The sequence below is a fragment of the Neopsephotus bourkii genome, unplaced genomic scaffold (genome assembly GCF_033783945.1).
Source record: "Neopsephotus bourkii isolate Nb327-2 ecotype Australia unplaced genomic scaffold, CSIRO-AGI_Nbou_v1 NB_1445, whole genome shotgun sequence".
NCBI classification, from domain to species: Eukaryota; Metazoa; Chordata; class Aves; order Psittaciformes; family Psittacidae; genus Neopsephotus; species Neopsephotus bourkii.
This window is the reverse complement of record NW_026901922.1, coordinates 158,522-177,975: the sequence shown is the minus strand read 5'-3', so window position 1 is coordinate 177,975 and position 19,454 is coordinate 158,522. Positions and strand designations below refer to the sequence as shown.

Sequence of the window (19,454 nt, the reverse complement as noted above, 5' to 3'; positions counted from 1 at the left end):
CAGCGGTTCATGGCCCCTGGGTGCTGTGTTTCCTCTCTCCCACGCTCCAGGGCCCATCCCGGCCCCTCCAGAGAGGGAAAAGGGCTGGATGGGATGGAGGGAGTCACACACGCTCACACGCACGCGGATGGATGTGCGTGCCCTGCATGTGTGCACAGCCCCGGTCCTGAGCTATGGGGTGTTTGGTTTGGCTATGGCAGTGCTGAATGCTGGCCAGCAAACACAAAGCAGGTGACAGGGGGGGACGTGCCAGGGCCTGGGCATGGGTGTCACGCTCCAGGGCTCAGTGTAAATCCCCAGCTCCCTCCTGCCCTCAGCAAAGCACCACGGTGGGGACACTGAGGCACAAGTGCAGGCAGTGGGTGCATGCCCCACATCCATCCGTAGCACAGTGCTCAGGGGCCCCAGGGACACTGCACCCCACAACACCCCATCATTGCCTTCTCCCTGCCCAGCTCAGCACCCACAACACCTCCACAGCAACCAGCTCTGCCCTGCTTTTATTAGCAACCCCCTTCCCCTAGAAAAGTGCAAGATTTGCTTGGCCAGAGAGGTCGGAGCGAGGACCTGGGTCTCTCCCATCATTATCTAGGGGGGTGTCTCTGTACCCTAACACTGAGAGCAGGATGGGGAAGGGGGACGCTGCTCCCCACCCCAGGGAAGCAGCGCCCAAAGATGCTACAGGGGGACAAAGAGGAGAGGGGAATGCAAAGGGTGGTTTGAAGCCCCAGCTCAGCGGTCACGGAAGCCGGGCATGGGGAAGGCACGAGCAAAGGTCTCCACGCGCTGGCGCAGGGCAGCCAAGCGCTGCTGCGTCTCTGCATCCTGCAGCAAGAACATCTTGAACTCCTGGAGCTTGCCTGGGGATGCAGGAGGATGGGGGGGGATGACACACACACACTGCAGCAAGGGGGGAGGCTGGCACCAGCTGGGGCACAGGCCCCTGCACCCAAACTGGCACCCAGGAATGGGGGAGATGGGGGCCCTGCTGCTCACTCACTGGTTTTGCTCTTGACGTCCAGGGCCAGCGCGATGCCCTCGTCGATGAAAGCCACGACCTTGTGGAAATCCTCCTCGTGGAAGTGGCGGGATGTCAGCGCAGGGGCACCTGGGGACGGAGACCATCAGGGCCAGCGTCTGCGCTGGCCAGCCCCAACAAGGGGCTCCCTCAATCCCAGCCCTTCTCTAAGCCAGAAACTGGCTCCAAAGTCCCACATGGGTGAAGCAAAGGGGGGATCCCCCCAAGGGAAGGAGCTGGATGGATGGAGGCAGGGCCCATCCCTCACCCAGGCGCAGCCCTCCTGGCGTGAGCGCGCTCTTGTCCCCCGGGCACGTGTTCTTGTTGGCAGTGATGGAGACGAGCTCCAGCACGCGCTCAGCCCGCGCGCCATCAATGCCCTTGGGCCGCAGGTCCACCAGCACCAAGTGGTTGTCGGTGCCGCCTGGGGAGCAAGGGAAAGGGGTGAGGAGTGACCGACAGAGCCCCCCCTCTGCTCACTGCCACATCCCAACCTCAGCCCTGCTCCTAACCCACCCATGCTCCCCACTGCTGCCCAGGGGCACTGAGGCCAAGCGATGCTGCAGCCTCAGCCCTCCTCCTCCCCAGCGGTGCAGTACCTGACACCAGGGTGTACCCACGCTGCAGCAGGGCCTCTGCCATGGCTTTGGCGTTCTTCAGCACTTGCTGGCAGTACTGGCGGAAGGCTGGCGAGCTGGCCTGCAAGGGGAACCACATCAGTGCTGGGCCATCTCATCCCCAGCCATCACCACCCCAGCACGGACCTGTTTGAGGGCCACGGCCACGGCAGCGATGGCGTGGTTGTGTGGTCCCCCTTGCAGGGAGGGGAAGACAGCAAAGTTGATCCTGTCCTCCAGGTCGTAGAGCATCTCCTTGCCTGTCTTCTTATCCACCGAGCGCACGCCCTTGCGGTAGAAGATGAGTCCTGACCTGGGGGTGATGAAGAGCTGGTACCGCTCCTCCTGCCACCACCCCATGGAGGCACCAACACCGCTACCACCCTCCCATAGGCCCCTCCTGTTCCCTCCAGAGCACGAACCGCAGCCTCTGCATCACACCACAGACAGCATCCTCCGGGGGGATGCAGGACCCGGCCTCACCTGGCGCCGCGCAGGGTCTTGTGTGTGGTGCTGGTGACCACGTCCGCGTGCTCGAAGGGCGAAGGGATGGCCTTGGCTGCCACCAGCCCGCTGATGTGAGCCATGTCCGCCAGCAGGTACGCCTTCACCTCCTCGCACACCTGCAGACACAGGCACATGGGTTGTCCCTGTGGCCCACCGACCGCAGCATCACCCAGGATGGATGCGACGCCACCGGGTACCTTCTTCATGCGAGCGTAGTCGATGAGGCGGGCGTAGGCGCTGGTGCCGGCGATGATGAGGCGAGGGCGGAAGAGGCGAGCTGTCACCTCCAGCTGATCATAGTCAATGAGCCCCGTGGCTGGCTGTAAGGGACAGACGGACAGCTTGCCAAGGCCCCTGCCCCTTCCTGCCCCCAGCAGCTCCCAGGCACCAGGATGGGGTTGGCACAGAGGGAGGGAAGGAAGGGCAGGGGATGGCAGAGCAGCTCGGGCACCTCACATCACCAGGATCAACAGCTTGGCCAGCAGATCCCCCCCTTCACCCCAGCACCTTCCCCCCCCCCCTCAGCTCACATTAAGTTTGTAGGGCATCGACTCGAAGAAGATGGATGTCGCTGAGATTCTCTTGACGTCCGACATGTACCCATGTGTGAGGCTGCAGGGGAAGGCCGAGGTGCAGGATCAGGCAGGGTGCCCCCCGTTCCCTGCAGGCACCAGGCTCCCGGCTGTCTCCCCCCCCTCAGTACGTACTGGCCCCCATCAGGCAGGTCCAGCCCCATGAGGCGGTCGTGGGGCTGCAGCAGGGCTGTGTAGGCTGCAAAGTTGGCCGGGGACCCCGAGTAGGGCTGAACGTTGACGCCCCAGCGCGCAGGATCCAGGTCGAACGCCTCCAGCGCGCGCTGCTCGCACAGGAGCTCGATCTGGTCCACAACCTCGGCTCCCCCGTAGTACCTGGGGAAGGGAGGGGGTGACAGGGAGCGGTGGTGATGGGGGTCTCCCCTCCTGCCCTATAGGTGACAGCCTCCCCTTGGAAGCACGCTCTGTGGCCCCAGGGCTCCCCTTAACCTTTCCTGCAGCTGCATCCTGGCTGCGGGAGGACCCCTGAACCCCCAGGACCGGCTCCCCCTCTTTACCTCTTGCCAGGGTACCCCTCTGAGTACTTGTTGTTGAGGCAGGAGCCCAGGGCTTCCAGTGCTGCCCGGCTGCAGAAGTTCTAGGATGGGGGGGGAAAAAGGGGTCAAAGATGGGGCAGTGAAGCTCAAACCTGAGCAGGGCCCCCCCCAGCCCTGTGAGCATCCCCTGCCCCAAGCAGCCCCTACCCCACCTCAGAGGCGATGAGCTCCAGCCCCCGGCACTGCCGATCCTTCTCCTTCTGCACCAGGGCCCACATCTCAGGGTCGCTCTCGGCCAGGCTCTCCTGCCCCGTCCAGGCTGGCACTTGCCCCGTGGCAGCGGCCGCAGCGGTGCCGTGCTGGGCCCGCTGGCTGCAGGTACCCCCCCAGCCACCACATCGCCGCAGGGCCTGCACAGGAGAGGCGAAGCTGACACCCTGTGACCCCACACGGGCCCCTCTGTACCCCCTAAAGTGCCCCTGTACCCCAGTGTTCTGCCGGGGTGTGCACATGGGGACCCCCTCCCAACAAGGGGCAGGAGCATCTCGGAAGGTGCCGAAGCAGCCAGAACATCCACGCGTGCAGGGCACGTGTGCAGCACTGCACATGCGTGTGCATGGCTGTGTGTGCATGTGCATGGGAGGGGTGGGAGGGCCAGACCCCCGGTCACAACACGGGGACCCCCTTGTTGTGCATTGGGGTCCCCCCCCTCAGCCCAGGGTCCTGAAGAGGACCTCTTACTGATGCAGGGTCCGGGGTGATGTAACTGCTGCTGCCCCATTGCATCACCCGCGGTCACCGAGCAGGGGCCAGGGCCGGTGCCTGTCCCCGACCCGGGGACTTTGGGCCGGACACAAAGTCCGCTGGGGCAGAGCTGGGCCGGGGTGGGGGGCACTGCCCAGCCTGGCAAGGAGGTGGGGGTGTGGGCAGGAGCGGTGCCGCTGCCCCGACACCCAGCGGATGGGTGCTGCGCCCACAAAGGGGCGCTGAGACGGAAGAAATGGGTGTGCAGGGAGCGACCCCCTCCTGGACCTCCCCCTGTTGGTACCCGAATCCTCCCCACCCACACCGTGCACCGGGACCGCTTGCGAGCACCGGAACACCCCGGGTACCGCGGCTCCCTGCGGGCACCGGCATTGCCTGCGCATCCGGACTCCACGAGGCACCGGTACCCTGCGGGCACCGGGGTACCCCGGCCACCGGTACCCCCGCTCCCGGCACCGTGCACACCCCGCCCTCCCCGGAGGGGACCCCCCCGGTCCCAGACTCACCCTGCCCAGGCGGAGCGGCCACATGGCGGCCGCGGTGCAGGCGGATCCCGGCCGGTCCGGGTCCGGGTCCCGCTCCCGCTCCCGGTCCCAGTCGCGCTCCCGGTCGCTGCCCGGTGCCGCCCCACCGGGCTCCGCGGGAGCTGCCGGGGCGGAGCCAAAGGGGCTGCCGGCGCCGCGGGGCCCGATGGGAAACCGGAGCTTCCCTCCAGCCGGGGGTACCCTCATCCATGACCCCCGCATCCCATCCCTGACCCCCGCATCCCATCCATGACCCCATCGCCCCCCCCCCATCCCGATCCCACATCCCATCCATGACCCCCGCATCCCATCCCTGACCCCCGCATCCCATCCCTGACCCCCGCATCGCCCCCCTGACCCCCGCATCCCATCCCTGATCTCTACATCGCATCCCTGATCTCCACATCCCATCCCTGAACCCGTATCCCATCCTTGACCCCTGCATCCCATCCCTGAGCCCCACATCCCATGCCTGATCTCCACATCCCATCCCTGACCCCGTATCCCATTCTTGACCACCGCATCCCATCCCTGATCTCCACATCGCATCCCTGATCTCCACATCCCATCCCTGAACCCGTATCCCATCCTTGACCCCTGCATCCCATCCCTGAGCCCCACATCCCATCCCTGATCTCCTCATCCCATCCCTGACCCCATATCCCATCCTTGACCTCGCATCCCATCCGTGACTTTCTGCATCATCCTCCTCCCCGCACCCCATCCCTGACCGCACACACCATCCTTGACACACGCACCCCCCCCATCCCTCCTTCCTCTTCCCGCATCCCGGGGGTGTGGGCTCAGCACACTCCAACACTTTTCCTTTTTTTTTTTTTTTTTCCCAATGTTTTTCTTTATTTTCTGCTCTTTTTTTTTTCCATTTTAATTTTATTAAAAAAATATGAGGAAGTCCCTGCCCAGAGCCGGGGGGTGGGGGGGGGGGGGCAGCAGCAGCCCCCAGCAAGGGCCTTGGCCCCCCGGGCACCAGCCATGGTACTGCTTCACTAGTGGTGGGGGACAGGCAGCAGCCAGGGGAGGGGGGGGGGGCAAATTTGAGGGGGGCTCCATCTGGGGGCTTGGTTTGGTGCCCCCAACCCTGCCACAGCCTGAGAGGGGCCGTGGGGTGGGGGGACACAGCCCTTGCACACACACAGACTGGCATGCACACACGTGTCCACACGCCCATGCATGTATGTCTGCAATGGCTGCATAGGGGGTGAAGCCCCCCCCACATCATAGGGGGTGACTGCCCAGCACCATCACTGTGACCCCAAAACCCCCGCTGTTACAATTGTGCCTGCCCCGGGGGTGACACGCACCCAGCTGATGCCATTGCACAGGGCTGTGCCCCCCGACCAGCCCGCACCCTCCTGGGGACCCCATCCCAGTGCATGGGAGCATGGCACACAGCGGGCATTAGGGCCAGCACCCAGTGAGGAAGGGGAGGTCGGTGCGGCAGCAATGGGGGGCACTGTGCAGCCAGGACTGGTCCCCCTCTGCCTCCATCTCTGGTGCCCACCGCCCCTTCCCGCAGCCATCAGCCAAAGTAGGGGTTATCGTGCTGGAAGTTGTAGTCGGGGCAGACCTTCTGGACCAGCTTGTAATCGATGCTGAGGAAGGAGATGAAGATGCAGATGACTTTGAAGGGCTTTGCGCAGAGCCAGGCGGCGTGGCTCTGCGTGTGCTCGGTGAAGCACACCTTGGACGGGTCGTACAGGCAGGGCTTGTTCTTCCGCGCCCGGTTCGTCTTCTCGTACTCCACGTGGCAATTGAGGGCTTTGGCCGGGCGCCCCTCGGGCAGGGTGCTCTGCTGCGGGGCTGGGAGGGAAAGCGGCGGTGGGGCCGGCACCAGCACCTCAAACCCCACGGCCTTGGAAGGGGGCACGATGCTGACCGAGACGTTGCCCAGGCTGGAGGAGTTGTGTCGGAAATAGACGCTGAAGGTGCCGTTGATGTGGTCAACGATCTTGCCCGTCACCAACAGGCTGAACTTGAGGGTCTTGATGTTGAAGTAGAAGTCGCCCCATCCGAAGATCTTCTTGGTGCGGCCGGATTTGAGCGAGGGCTTGCGGCGAGCGCGGGGGCTCAGCAGCTCCCCCGTGGTCTGGTTCTTCTGCCAGTCCCAGGGGCTCCCTGCGCCCCGCGGGGGCTCAGCTGGAATCAGCCGCCCAGGGTCGAGCACCGGAGGCTTCAGGGTGCCATAGGGAACATCCTTGAGGAGGCCGGAGGTGCCCAGCTCCAGGTACCCCAGGGTCTTGGCAATGTGGCCCCCAGCACACACCGCCTGAAGAGAGAGCAGAGACTGGGGGAGCTGTGCCCGCTGCATCCCCCTCCTGCACCCCTTCTGTGGCCATGCACCCCCCAGCACCATGCACCCCTCTGGCACTGCATCCTCCCTTGGTGCCGTGCCACTGGTGCAAGCGTGGCTGCATCCTGCCCATGCCATCCCCCATCTCCATGCCAGGAGCTGGGGCTGCTTCTCCAGCACCAGCCGCATCCCTTTGCCAGAGGAAGCAGGATGCCAGCCAACCCATGACTGCCTGCCCCACAAGTGATGCCTGTTAAGACGCAGGGCAGCAGCATGCCCGGAGATGGGGAGACACCAGAGCCCCGCGCTGCCTGCCAGTAAAGCCTAATTGCATTAGGCAGCCCCTCTGATGTGCAGCTGAAACGCCAGACCCCTGCCAGGCTGCACGGCAGCCACTCCGCCCTCCAGGATAATTGCACCGGGCAGACAGGGCTGGAGAATGGGGTGCATTGTGTGCATTGTGTGCATTGTGTGCCGGGGAGGAGGGCACGCAAGGAATGAGCGGGGACCCCTCGTTCTGCGTTCAGCAGAATTGGCAGCAAAAGCATAAATGATGGGCAGCAGAGGGAAAACCGCCCGGCTGCTGCAAGGAGCCCGTACCAGCACAGCCCCTCGCCCAGCAGAGCCAGGAGTCTGGGGAAAGAGGTCCCCCAGGGTGGAAAGAAGCCGCATTCCTGGTGGGGTGAATGGAGGCAGGGAGCTGCGATTGAGACCTGGTCCCTCCAACCTGGGTGAGCTGTGAGCCCCCTTAGGGAGGTGCTGGTGCGCACTGGCACCCCAGGGCAGCCCCGGTCGAGAAAAGGACCCCAGCATCAGTGGGGATGGGACAGCAGCATCCCCCTCCTGAGGGTCCCCATGGCTGCAGCTCTATGTCTGGCTGCCGGGACCGACACAAGGGGAGCAGAGCCAGCAGCACCTCTCCCACCCTGAGACCCCATTTCGGACGTGTCCCACGTCCCCACCTTGGGAAGCCCCCCCCCTCCCCTTTGTTTCCCCATCCTTCAGCTCGGCTGCTGCTGGCTCTGCACCGCGGTGCCCGGCGTGCCCCTGCCTGCCCTGCCAGCTGCTCTGGTGCGCAGGATGCTGCTCCGTCAGCCCCGGCCTCGTCAATCACTGTCACCCGCGAGCTGCCCGGTGCTCCGGTGCTCTGGCAGTTCCTGCTCCCGGTGACCCGCATCCCAAGGGGGGTGTGGGGAGGAGGGGAGGGGAACTGAGGCGCTCCTCAGCGCTGAACACGAGCCCGAGGGCTGCAGGTGGTGCTGGAGGCACCGGGGACCCATCCTGGCACCAGCCGCCCTGCAGCACCCCCAGAATGGCTCCACGCCGCTTCCCATGAGCCCCATCAGGGAGGGGTGAGCCCCCCTGGACCCCTCCTCAGAGCGGGCAGGGGCTGCTCTCACCGGGGCCCGCAGTAGGGATGCAGCAGCACCGGGCAGGGCTGCCGCGGACACCGGCTCCACGCTCTCCCCGTTCCTCTCCAGTTGCTGAGCTGGGCCCTCAGGCCAGACCGCGCTGCTGTCTCCAGGATCTATCGCCTCATCCCCATAAACGCTGCCTGCGCTGGGCTGAGCCCATAAATCTGCTCCAGCCTCTGCTCGCCCTCGTCTGTGCCACCGGGGCTCGGGCCCGGTCCGTGCGCAGGGGAGGAGGCTCTGGGGGTCTCGGGAAGGGGGCTATGGGGGTGCTGTGCAGTGAGAGGCTGAGCATTCCCGCAGCCCCCGCTCGGGCCTGACGTCCCCCGGCTCCCTCCCCAGTCTCACTTTGAGCGCTGCTGCTGCCTTTGCCCTTATCTATATTTCAACGCAGCTTCAAAGCCGGGTGCCCTCACCAGCCAGCGAGAGAGGGAGCGAGCGTGGCAGGACCGGCAGATGCAGAGATAACCAGGGGAGGGGAAGAAGGGGCTGCCCCCAGCATCCCCCCTCCAGGCCGGAGAGCAGCGTTTTGTGGGGGGACGGTGGCCCCGGGGAGACTGCGCTCTCCCTCCACCCCACTCCTAAGTATTCATCAGCCCAGGAGCCCCCTGCATCCCCCGTGGGGCTTCCCATCGCAGCCAGGGCTGACAGCCAGGGCAAGCAGTTCCCCCAGCAGTGCTACACGAGCCGCCGTGGGCCCCCTGCCTCAGTTTCTCTTTCTCTTTCATTCACGATCCGCCGCTGGTGATGTGGACAGGGATGCGATAGGAACGGGGCTGTGATGGGGAACTGATGGAGACAGAGATGCAGTAGGGATGGGGAAGGGGCAGGATGTGAGGAGGGGATGGGTACGTACTATGGGGCAGTGCTGACAGCATCTTCCTCCATCACTTGAGGGCCATGGGCTTGGGCAGGAGGTTGGGACCAGATGGGCTATGGGGCACAGACTGGGCACGGGCAGGGAAAGAGCTGCCCCCAGCCCCTCTGCCGGGCTGGCAGCTCCCCCCCACACACACCAGGAGCTGCTGGGGAGCAAGGGATGAAAGGGAATTGCAGAGCAGGGCAGCAACTACCAATGCAGCCCTGGCTATCGATCCATGGGCAGCATGGGGAGCGTGCGGGAGACCCTCAGCACCCGCACCCCAGGAGGACGGGGTACCCCGAGCCCTGTGGGCAAAGGGCAACACAGAGCAGGGTCACGTCAAGCCTGTTCCATGACAGCGCTGAGGGGAGCCAAGGTCACCCCCTGCACCCTGCCAGCGCTGTTGGCATTCAGGGCAGGTCCCACTCACACCTCGCGTTAAATATTAATGCTCCTGCTTGCGAGCGGTCGGGGTGCAGCGCGCACACGTGCACAGGGACCTCTGGAGTGTCCATGGGGGTCCCGGTGCTCCTGGCTCTGCATGGGCGTGCACAGAGCCCCCCTCCCTTCCTGGCTGCACCGGGATCTATCCTGGGTCACGCTGGGCTCTGCCCCATGCGCCGTTCCGGTGTGTGTCATACGTGCGCAGGCTGCTGCATCCATGCATCACCCCGCGACAGTGATGGCTTTGAGGGTCTCAAGCCCCTTGTGCGCTTCCCCGTGCACACATGGGGCTGCTGTGTGGCACTCCACGTGTGCACAAGCAAGGATGCAGGAAGGGCTGGGGGTGGCTGCAGAGGGACTCGGTGCCGGCATCAATTTGGCTTGTCAGGACCGGCGGTGATGGCCACTCACATCCCATTTGCTGGCGGGGCCAAGCGCCGTCAGCCGCTCCCCCGAGACCCACGGTCACCTTGGTGGAGGGAGGGGAGCGCATCAGCACCGGTGCGGGGCTCCCAGCACCCCGGCAACAGGCCCACGACCTCGAGGCAAACCAGCCCCTGCTTGTGCCAGGATGAGAGCACCCACGAAGGCACTGAAGACCCCACCCCCTGCACCCTGCATCCCCCCAGCTCAGCGGGGGTCACTGCCAGAGCTGCTGCTGGGGGTCTCCCCATAGGTCAAGCTGGTCCCTCCGCTGTCACCCCGCTGCCTTCGTTAGCGCAAGGAGATTAATTGGAGGTGCTGAGCCACAACCCCCCTGGGCCCGCTCCCCCCCCCGGTGCGGTGCAGCCCGGGGCGGCATGGCATTTCCAAAGGTTAGCAGCAAACAAGGTGCCTCTGACAGCTCCCATTTATCTCTCCGGCGTGGAGCTGGTGCTAATGCGGTGGCAGGGTGAGGCGGTGCAGCGATGGGCTCTGCGGGAGGGCCCCCAGCACATGGGTGCTGAAGGGGTGCAATGGGGATGGGTGAGAGCACACCAAGATCACCCAGAGCCTGCAGCGGGTGTGTAAGTGAATGCAACAAATGCCTGCGGTTGCTCAGCATGCAGCTGAATGTGCACAAATGGCTCCACGTGTGTGCACACACACGGCTGGGCAGGGTGTGCATGGAGAAGGTGGCTCTGCTCCTCCTCAGTGCGATGGTACCCACAGGCTGGACACGCTCCTGGGTGCACACGCAAGAGCAATGCAAGTGCTGGTGATGCCAATCTTGGTGCCAGGGCAATGATGCCACTGGGCACATCTGGGCCAGGTCCAGGATGCTGGTGGAGATGGGGGGAGCCAGGGACCAGAAGCACAAGGTGAGACCCAGCCTCCCCAGGATGCTGCTGCTTTACCAGGGCAGGATGAGGGGACCAGGAGGTGCAGGAATGGGGCACAGCATGGGGTAGGAATGAAGGGAAGAGCCCCCCATCTCAGCCTCTGACCAAGTGGGTCACAGATGGGGTGCACCCATGCACGGGTACCCTGCTGCAGAGCCGGACAAATCCTGCCATGGAGCTGAGCTCAGCGTGACCACACAAAGACCTCCTTGGTCCTTCCCCTGCCTCTTCCATACCGCAACCACACAGCCAAAACCTTCAGCACCAGCACCACGGCCCCCAGCATCCCAATGGCATTGCGGAGAGAGCCTGGATGAGCTCCCCAAAGCCAACCCCACCATCACAGGCTGCCAGCACCCAACCTGCACACGCAGCAGGGTCCTTGCTCCAGAAGCAAACCTCACCCAAGGGCTGGGGAGGCAGGAGCCAGGGGGAATCGGCTTCCTATGGATGCGATTGCCTTCACCCCCTGAACAGACACCTCGCTCCTCGCAGACGGAGAGAATATGCAAATGCTGGGGCTTTATTAACGGGCTCGGCACGCGCTGGCTAATAAATATTTCATAGCCCGAGTAGGACTTTTTTTCTCCCCCCCCCCCCCCTTTCCTTCTTCCTTTCGTTTTGGCTCCTTTTCCCTGTCACTCGTTTCCTGCCTTTTCTTTTCTCAGCCGTTGTTTTATTTATTTATTACTTTTAAGGGCTTCACGGTGAGACAGGAGCTGGGAGGTGGCTGACGGGGGGGGGGCAGCAGGAAAGCATCCCCGGTCTCTCCCCCCCACGGGTGAAAGAGAAAAGTGCTGTTAAGAGCAAAGGAAAAAATATAATAGAAGGAGGAGACAGCAGCAGGCAAAGGATTCAGGGCTTGTGTGACTCATTGGACTCAAGGAAGAAAAGAGAAGGAATGGGAAAATGAGGAGATAAACGGAGCGGGAAGGGGGAGAGGGGTGGGCAGGCGGGTGGGCACAAGAGATGAGGGGGCGCAGGGGTGGATGGAGGGATGGGGATGCGCTTGCTGATGGGCTCCGGGGGGGATTGAATCCTGCTCACCCCATGCCAGGGGTCCCTGATGCCATCCAGAGCTTGGCTTGGCCACTGGGATCTGGCACTGCATAAGGGGGGCAGCTCTATGGATGGCATAGGGGGAAACAGAGGCAGAGCTGACAGGGATGAGCCTCGGGTCGCTCCTGATCCAACCAGGACACCTCATTCCCCCTCCTCATCCCTCGGCCTCAGTTTCCCCACAGCACAGCAGGCTGCCCCATCTTCCTCCGAGCCCCCCCCTCCAAACCAAAGGGACCGCAGCCCTTACCTCCAACCCCCCCCCCGCCTCCCCATTTCACTTTATTATTGCAATAAATGTGGCCATAAAAGTGGCAGGTATCGGCGCGCACCGAGATCGCTTCTCCCGAGCTATGGAAATGTAATTTCGAGTGTGCCCGGGAAATTTTATAAGATCGTATCAGGCGGGATCATAAATTGCATTTCCAGCCCTTCCTCCTCCCCCCCCCCCCACTGTGCGTGTTCCCCCCTCTACCGATGACACAAGGTCACAATGGAAAGGGGCAAACGCTCTGTTCCTATGCCCCCCCACCCTGCCACATCCCCAGAGCCAGCTGAGATTTATTCTCCCCATGAGGAGAAAGGGGGGAGCAGTGGCAGGGATACGGCTCTGTGTGTGTGGGTCCCCCAGCAAAAGGTTGGTCCAAGCCCTCCAAGAGACCCTAAGGATGCAGGGGACCCTCAAGGGCATCACGGGGGATGCAGCTACCAGGGTGTGTTGCATTGAAGCTGAGTGCTGGCTCTCATTAGGAGCTCAGCACAAGGGGTCCCTGCTAAGCCCCCTGGGAACCTCCAGGGCCAGATTCAGTCCCGGTTTGCTCAGGTTCCAAGCGGAGCGGTGTAAAGCATCACCAAGGAACCCAGGATGGAGGCTTCAGTGCTGTGGGGAGACGGGAGGAAGAATGAGAGGGTCCAAGGCCACCACTGTGGCTGGATGGGGTCTGTGCCACAGTGTGGAGTGCTCACAACGGGGTCTGGCAGGGCTTTATCTGAGGAGGGGAAAATGAACCCCATGTGGGCTCTCGCAGCCGATCCTTCCTGCAGGCCAGGCTCCTGCTCCCACAATGACTTTTCCTTTTGCAACAGCGATCAGGGAAGGAAAAGAGAAAAGGCAGGGAGGGGGGAACACGGGCAAAGGGACGTGATTATTTCTTTAGTAGCAATCCAAGCGGCTGGAGAGGAAGCTTCATCTTTCCTGGGCCATTTACCTTCAGCGCCCGAGCGCGAAGCCTGAGCCAGGCAGCTCTTCATTGATGCTGGAGCTTGGCCAGGGCAGGAGGGGGGGGGGGGGAAATATGGGGGCTTCTGTATGCAGCATCACCCCACTATTGGGGCTTTAGGAAGGCGGAGCTGTGATCGGAGGGGTGGGGGGCAAAAGTCATCGATCTGGGGGTGTTAATTGGCATAGGTGTGATGAGCAATGGGGCTCACAGGGGTGCAGCTGGCGCAGAGGGACAAGGCTCAGCCCCCCCCGGCTGTAAACTGGCAATTAAAAACAAGAGGGGGGGGAGAGGAAAGCAATAAAGCAGCGATGGACTGCAGCCAGAAGAACACAGTGGAGGAGCAGGAGCGGGTCTGGCCGGGGGGCACCCCTGGGTGCAGCCCCCCCCCGTCCCCAGCCATCGCTCCCCCCTCGGTGGGAGGCTGAGCCGCGCCACGCTCCAGGCTCCATCCTTATTGAATCTCCCAGCTCAGGGTGCAAAGGGCACCACAGGGAAGAGTTATTAAAAAAAGGGAAATGAGTCGCCTGGAAACCTTCTTTCGGAATAACAGAGTGTGTTTGTTTGGCGATAGATTAGCTCAGCCATGCTGAGCACACAGCACCCGCCGCAGCCACGGTCAGCTCCGGAGAGCCGCAGCAACCGCGAGAAGGGGGATGCGGCTCCCCCAACCCAGGCATCATCCTGGAGCCTGCAGCGCTGCGCCCGGCCAGACCCAAACCCCATTTACCCTCCCCTGGCCACAAATGGGGCTCTCTGAGCCATGAAACTGTTCCATCCTACCCTGTTAATGGGAGCTGGGAGGGTGAATTAGGGGTGTCCTTGCACCGAAAGGGCTGGCAGCATCTGCTTAAGAGCAAAGCCATCTGTCAGCCAACAGCCCAGTCGACGTGTGACAGCGCCTGGGTGACAGCAAGGGAAAGGGAATGAAGTGGGGTGAGTTTCTCGGCGGCTTGCATCCCCCACCACCAGTGTCCCACATCCCGCACCACCAGTATCCCGCATCCCGCACCACCAGCATCCCGCCGGCATGGCCACAGGCACTTTCAAAGCAGAATTTCCCTGGAAAGGGTTAATCCAGGAAGGAAAACCTGCCAGCAACACTCCAGGTGCTTCACAGACACCCGCAATCTCACCTCCCTGCCTTGAAGGAGGGAAACCGAGGCACGGTGCGGGTGATGGGAAGGCACATTGCTGCCGAGGTACAGGGAAGGTACCCAGTGTCCCAGCCCCACCATATCCCACTCTGCTTCTGGGCAGCCTGGCTGCACTCTCCCACTCCTGCCTGCTCCAGGGCCTTGGTACCCTCAACCCCTCTGGCTCCCGTTCAGCACCATGCCCATCACTCGGGCAGCAGGGACCACAGGGCCAAGGCTGGCATCTGCCCCGCGGCAAGGCCGGGAGGCTGCTGGCCGGGAATTGCCTTTCCTCTCTGCTAAATTAACACCCCTTCGAGCTGGTAAAAGCACCTCGGAGCTACAGCCTGCCCCTGCCCTGCTGTGCCTCTCTCCTGGGTGCTCCCTGCGGGGGCCCAGCCCAGGGGAAAGGCAGAGCTCTGGGGGACCCCCAGGGTTTAACACTCAGTGAGCAGAGAACAATCTAAAGCCTCAACAGGGGAAGGCTGAGGCAGGGCAAGCACCCATGGGCAGCATCGCTGCCACCCCGAGCTCAGGCGTGGGGAAGGAGAAGGCAAATCCCGGGGTCAGCAGCAGCCATGAGGGGTGGGGGGCCGAGGGGGGGTGATGCACACACATAGACGGCAATAGGAGCTCTCAAAGCCCACCCTGGTACCCGCTGTGCAGCCACGTCCGCCTCTTTGCCCCATTGCTCCCATCACTGGGGAGCTCCGGTGCAGTGATTGGGGTTGGGGGCAGCCGCTGGGGCCCCCCTGGGGAAGTTTCTCCCCAGCAAGACCAAGAGGCGCAGGAGCTGCCCCATTTCCCTTCCCCAGCCCTATGCCACCAGGCTCATGAAGGGGTTCGGGTTCGCTGCCCCTCAACAGCATCACCCAGGGTCATTCCCCATGCTCATGCACTGGCCCCCACTGCACGCCCCCATATCAGTGCCCCTGTGCAGGTGGGGATTGGATGGGGGGGGGGGGAAAGGCAGTGCCCAGCCCCCGATTCCATCAAAACAAACCCATTCATCTTGAAGCACCTCCAGCACCGACAGATACTCTGTGTTAGATGGACATGGGAAGGAGGGGGGGTCACGTAGAGCAGCCCCCTCCCATCTATCCACCCATGGGCACCCAGAGAGAAGTTGCAGGAGCCTTTGCCTGGGGGTAGGATTGTGCTGGGGGGTGAGGGGGGGGTCCCTGATGTGCATCCAGTTCCGGAGAGGGAATTGACTCCTTTGATTTCATCCATGGAAGACCCAAAGTAAAAATGGAGTGTCAGGAAATCAGATCTGCTGGGGGACGAGTGCAGCCCCCCCCCGGCATAGCTGGGCTGGGGGGGGGGCACGAATCCCACCCCCTGCTCATGAGCACCACAGGGATTAATGGAGCCCCCAGAGGAGATGGCAGTGGGAGGGGTGAGTGGCCCTGGGAAGCATCGAGTACCCGGGACCACTACCGAGGGGCACCCCCGAGGGGGTCGGAGCTTTGGGAGGGGGCCCCCTCGAAGGAGGACGAAGGCCCCGGCAGCACCGGGGCTGAGCCCGCACCGAGTCACGACACGAATGAGGCGTCACCTCTGCAGGTGGCTCCAGCGCTCCCCACCTCGGGGTACCCCCCCCCAGCCCGGTTCGGGGTGCAGAGACCCCCCCCCATCCCCCGACACAGTGGGGGGGGTCCTCACCCCGACACAAGGGGGGGGTGCTTGTGCCCCCCCCCCCCCGCATTTACCCACGCGCGGTCGCCCCCGCTCTGTCTCGCGCCTCTCGTTGCCCCCCCCCACCCCGCACCTGCCAGACGGCGCCTCCCGCGCTCCGCACCGGGTGGAGGGGGGGGGGGTCGGTGCTGCACTAACGGGGACCCCCCCCGTGGGTCAACCCCGCGCCCTCTGCAACTCGGGGCGAGCAGAACCCCCCCCCCCATAACTCCCCCATTCACCTCCCTGCACCCCCCCCTTAATCTCCGCTATCTCCGTGGCTGCCGGAGACCTCCCCCCCAAACCGCACGTCTCCCCAGCATCCTCTCTCAGCACGGATTGTACCCCCCCCCCCCCCATCCCGGGATGCCGCCGTCCCCCCCCCTCGGTAGCAGCAACTTTGCCGGGGATGCGCGCCCGGTGCCCCGGTACCTGCAGCAGCAGCCAGGGCCCGAGCAGGGGCAGGCGGCGGCGGAGCATCGCGGGGCTCCCGGGGCTCCCGGGCTGGACGGAGCGCGCAGGGCGGGCGGAGGCGGGAGGCGGCGGCCAGGGGGAGGCAGGAAGAAAGTTGGAGACTTGCTGGGGCCGGGCGGTGCCTCCGCCGAGCCCCGCCAATCCCGGCCCGCCGCCCCCGCGGGGGGGGGGGGCACCGGGCGGGGGCACCGGGACCCTGCGCTGCACCCCCCGGGGCGGCTGCGACGGGAGGGGACGGACCCCGCGATGCCCTGGTCCTACCCTCCCATCCCCGCTTCGGGGAGACCCCTGCATCCCAGGGTGCGCTGGTCCTACCCCCCTCCATCCCCGCTTCTGGGAGACCCCTGCATCCCAGGGTGCGCTGGTCCTACCCCCCCCATCCCCGCTTCTGGGAGACCCCCCCTTCTAGGAGACCCCTGCATCCCGGGGAGCGCTGGTCCTGGCTTCTGCTTTTGGGAAACACCCGCACCCATGGATAAAGCCCGGATTGTCCCCCCCTCACTTTTGGGAGACCCCTGCACTCATAGATAAAGCTGGGGCTGCCCCCCCCACCCGATGAAACCCCAGCACCCTGCGATACCCCTGGATTTGCCCCCCCTTTTAGGTGATGCCAGCACCCCACTGGTTCTGCACTGGGGCAGTTGGTTCTGCCTGACCTGGGGAGGGGGCTTCCCCATTGCTGGGTCCCCCCTTAAAGACTCCAGCAGAGAAGGGGGAGCATCCTCCAGGAAAGGGTCTGGGGGGCAGCCTTGCACCCCTCACAGTGTGAACACACACAGACACATGCACACATATACATACACACATACACACATATACACATACCCACATATACATACACACATATACACATACACACATATACATATACACATATATGCATACACATACACACATATACACATATACATACACACACATACACACATACTACACATATGCACATACACGCATACATAGACACATACATAGACACATACACACATATACACATATACATGCACACATATACACATACACATACACACATACACATACACACATATACATGCACATATATACATACACACATATGCATCCACACACAAACACATCCACACAGCATCCCAGGCTGGCCATGCAAACTGCATGGACCCACGCGTGTGCTCATCCCTCCAGCCCTGGGAGGATGTGCGAGGTGTTCACATCCCCCCCCCAGCGGGATCCCCCCTCCCCAGAACTTGCACTTTATTGGTATTACCATTATCACTGTTATCCCTATTGTTTTCCACTCGCCATCAGGGCCTGCGGTGTCGCCAGGGCTGGGGGCAAGCGAGGGGGGGCATTGCAGAGCCTCACGGACGTGTGGAGACAGAATAAAGGTAAAGGAGGAATAAGGGGAAGGGAGGGAAATGGAGAGGGGAGAGGAAGGGAAGGGAGCGGAGCTGGGAGATGCGAGTCCTCCCATGGCCCCACAGCAGCGCTGAGCGCCCCATGCACCCCATGCCAGGGTCCATAGCCAGGGTGCAGGTGGGGGGGCTCACTGCTGACTCCATGCCAGTGCTACCGGTTGGCACTAGAGCCAGTGCCAGGCCCCGCTTCCCGGCTGCCAGCGGCTCCTGTATCCCACTTCCAACAATCCCAGCGCTCACCCCGCTTGCCCCATGGCCACAAGTGAACCCCAGCATAGCCCAGGTACCCTTCGACCCAGCACCCAACGCGACTGGGGATGCCTGCAGTGGGGTCCTGGTGTCCATAAGGGTCTCAGCAGGGTCTCAGCAAGAGGACTTGGGGTCCTGGATAGACCCTTCCCACCCCATGGGCCTAAACATGGGAAGGCAGAGGGATGGTGAGAGGAAACGAATGAAGATTTGAAGAAATAAAGACATTTGAAGCAAAAAGAAGAAGGAAAAAAGGGGGGGGGGGGGAGAAAGGGGGAAAGGGAGAAAAAAACCCTCTAGGGGAGATATAAGAAACCGATAAGTGAACAAAGAGCCGGTATTGAAATAGATCTGAGGCCGCGCTGGATCCCTTTGCAGAGCGGTTTGGGGCTTTTCAAAGGCAGCATCCACATCCGCACCCGCGGAGCGAGGCTGGGGGGGGGGGTATGGGCCGGTGCGAGCGAGGTGGGTGCTGGTAAGGAGGGTGCTGAGCATCACCCCGCCACGGCCTGGGCTGCCCCCCCGACCACCGCCGCCGTCCTGGCTCATGGCACGGCTCGACGCCTCCAGCACAGCGCTCGCCCCGTCCAGCTCAGCACCATGAGCCCCCATCCGGCCCTGCCCTCTGCTTGGGGGTGCGGGTGCTGCTGCCACCCCCCCCCCCGCCTCGGCCCTCGGTGCTGGGGCAGCAGCAGCGGGGTGAGGCTCAGCCGGGCAGGGGCACACGAGTGGAGGGGACACTCGAGGGGGAGACCGGAGGGGGAGACCGGAGACCCTCGGCGGTGCGGAGCGGGACGGGGCTGTGCCCCTGCCCGCCGCGTGGGGGCGCGCTCATAGGGTGCAAGCGCAGCGCCCCCCCCCAAGCTCCCTTCTCGAGGGCGGTGCTGCCACCTGGTGGCAGCTCCCGGTACTGCATCGGTGACCGGTGACTGGGGCGGGGGCGCTCCGGGGTCCCGTGGTGGGGGGAACAACCCCGCATACGCAAGAAACCCCCCCCTTCCTTTTCCCTTGGGGATGGGAAACATCAGCGCCGCCACCCTCCGCCCTCACAGCGCCCATCTATGATGCCCTTTGGGGCTCTGATTGTGTGAAGGCAGAGTGATGCCCCCCCCCCGCCCCCCCAATTGCCCCCCCTCCCCAAAACCCCTGCCCACAACCATCAGCCTGCTTCCGTTTTTAAAAATTTTATTTATAACAATATCTGTTTTAGTTGTAAAGTAATCCAGCAAAAATTATTATTAAAACATTTCCCCCCAACAAAAGGATGGGGTTGACCCCTCCCCCCCCCGCGCTCCCCCATCCCCACCAACACCCACCCCCACCCCCCACATGCGTCTTGTTTATTTCTACTATAAAAGCCAGGTCGTTTCCATGGATTTGTCGGGTTTTTTTGTTTT

The 19,454-nt window shown here is 63.3% G+C and overlaps 2 protein-coding genes across 2 annotated transcripts; both read right to left on the bottom strand.

Moving 5' to 3' along the window:
• Positions 1 to 484: 484 nt before the first annotated feature.
• SHMT2 (serine hydroxymethyltransferase 2) lies at positions 485 to 4,603 on the bottom strand. The gene is made up of 12 exons (XM_061368735.1): positions 4,483 to 4,603; positions 3,424 to 3,621; positions 3,233 to 3,312; positions 2,850 to 3,050; positions 2,673 to 2,754; positions 2,340 to 2,462; positions 2,119 to 2,258; positions 1,783 to 1,948; positions 1,618 to 1,717; positions 1,287 to 1,442; positions 1,001 to 1,108; positions 485 to 860 (listed from the first exon to the last, which is right to left on the bottom strand). Exons 1-12 carry the CDS (start codon positions 4,504 to 4,506, stop codon positions 733 to 735), a joined length of 1,506 nt encoding a protein of 501 aa, XP_061224719.1. The 5' UTR covers positions 4,507 to 4,603; the 3' UTR covers positions 485 to 732.
• A 1,336-nt stretch (positions 4,604 to 5,939) lies between these two features.
• On the bottom strand, positions 5,940 to 16,505 carry NXPH4 (neurexophilin 4). The gene is made up of 2 exons (XM_061368696.1): positions 16,376 to 16,505; positions 5,940 to 6,787 (listed from the first exon to the last, which is right to left on the bottom strand). The coding sequence occupies exons 1-2, from the start codon at positions 16,421 to 16,423 to the stop codon at positions 6,041 to 6,043; spliced, it is 795 nt and encodes a 264-aa protein (XP_061224680.1). The 5' UTR covers positions 16,424 to 16,505; the 3' UTR covers positions 5,940 to 6,040.
• Positions 16,506 to 19,454: the final 2,949 nt, after the last annotated feature.

What these genes read in the sequence shown, in the direction of transcription:
- NXPH4 (XM_061368696.1), bottom strand. Translation starts at nt 16,423, where the DNA reads ATGCTCCGCCGCCGCCTGCCCCTGCTCGGGCCCTGGCTGCTGCTGCAG. An exon ending in GGCCCTGGCTGCTGCTGCAG is followed by an intron (nt 6,788 to 16,375) that starts GTACCGGGGCAC and finishes CTCTCTCTTCAG; the next exon opens with GCGGTGTGTGCTGGGGGCCA.
- SHMT2 (XM_061368735.1), bottom strand. Translation starts at nt 4,506, where the DNA reads ATGTGGCCGCTCCGCCTGGGCAGG. An exon ending in TGGCCGTGGCCCTCAAACAG is followed by an intron (nt 1,718 to 1,782) that starts GTCCGTGCTGGG and finishes TTCCCCTTGCAG; the next exon opens with GCCAGCTCGCCAGCCTTCCG. An exon ending in GCCAGGAGGGCTGCGCCTGG is followed by an intron (nt 1,109 to 1,286) that starts GTGAGGGATGGG and finishes CTCCGTCCCCAG; the next exon opens with GTGCCCCTGCGCTGACATCC.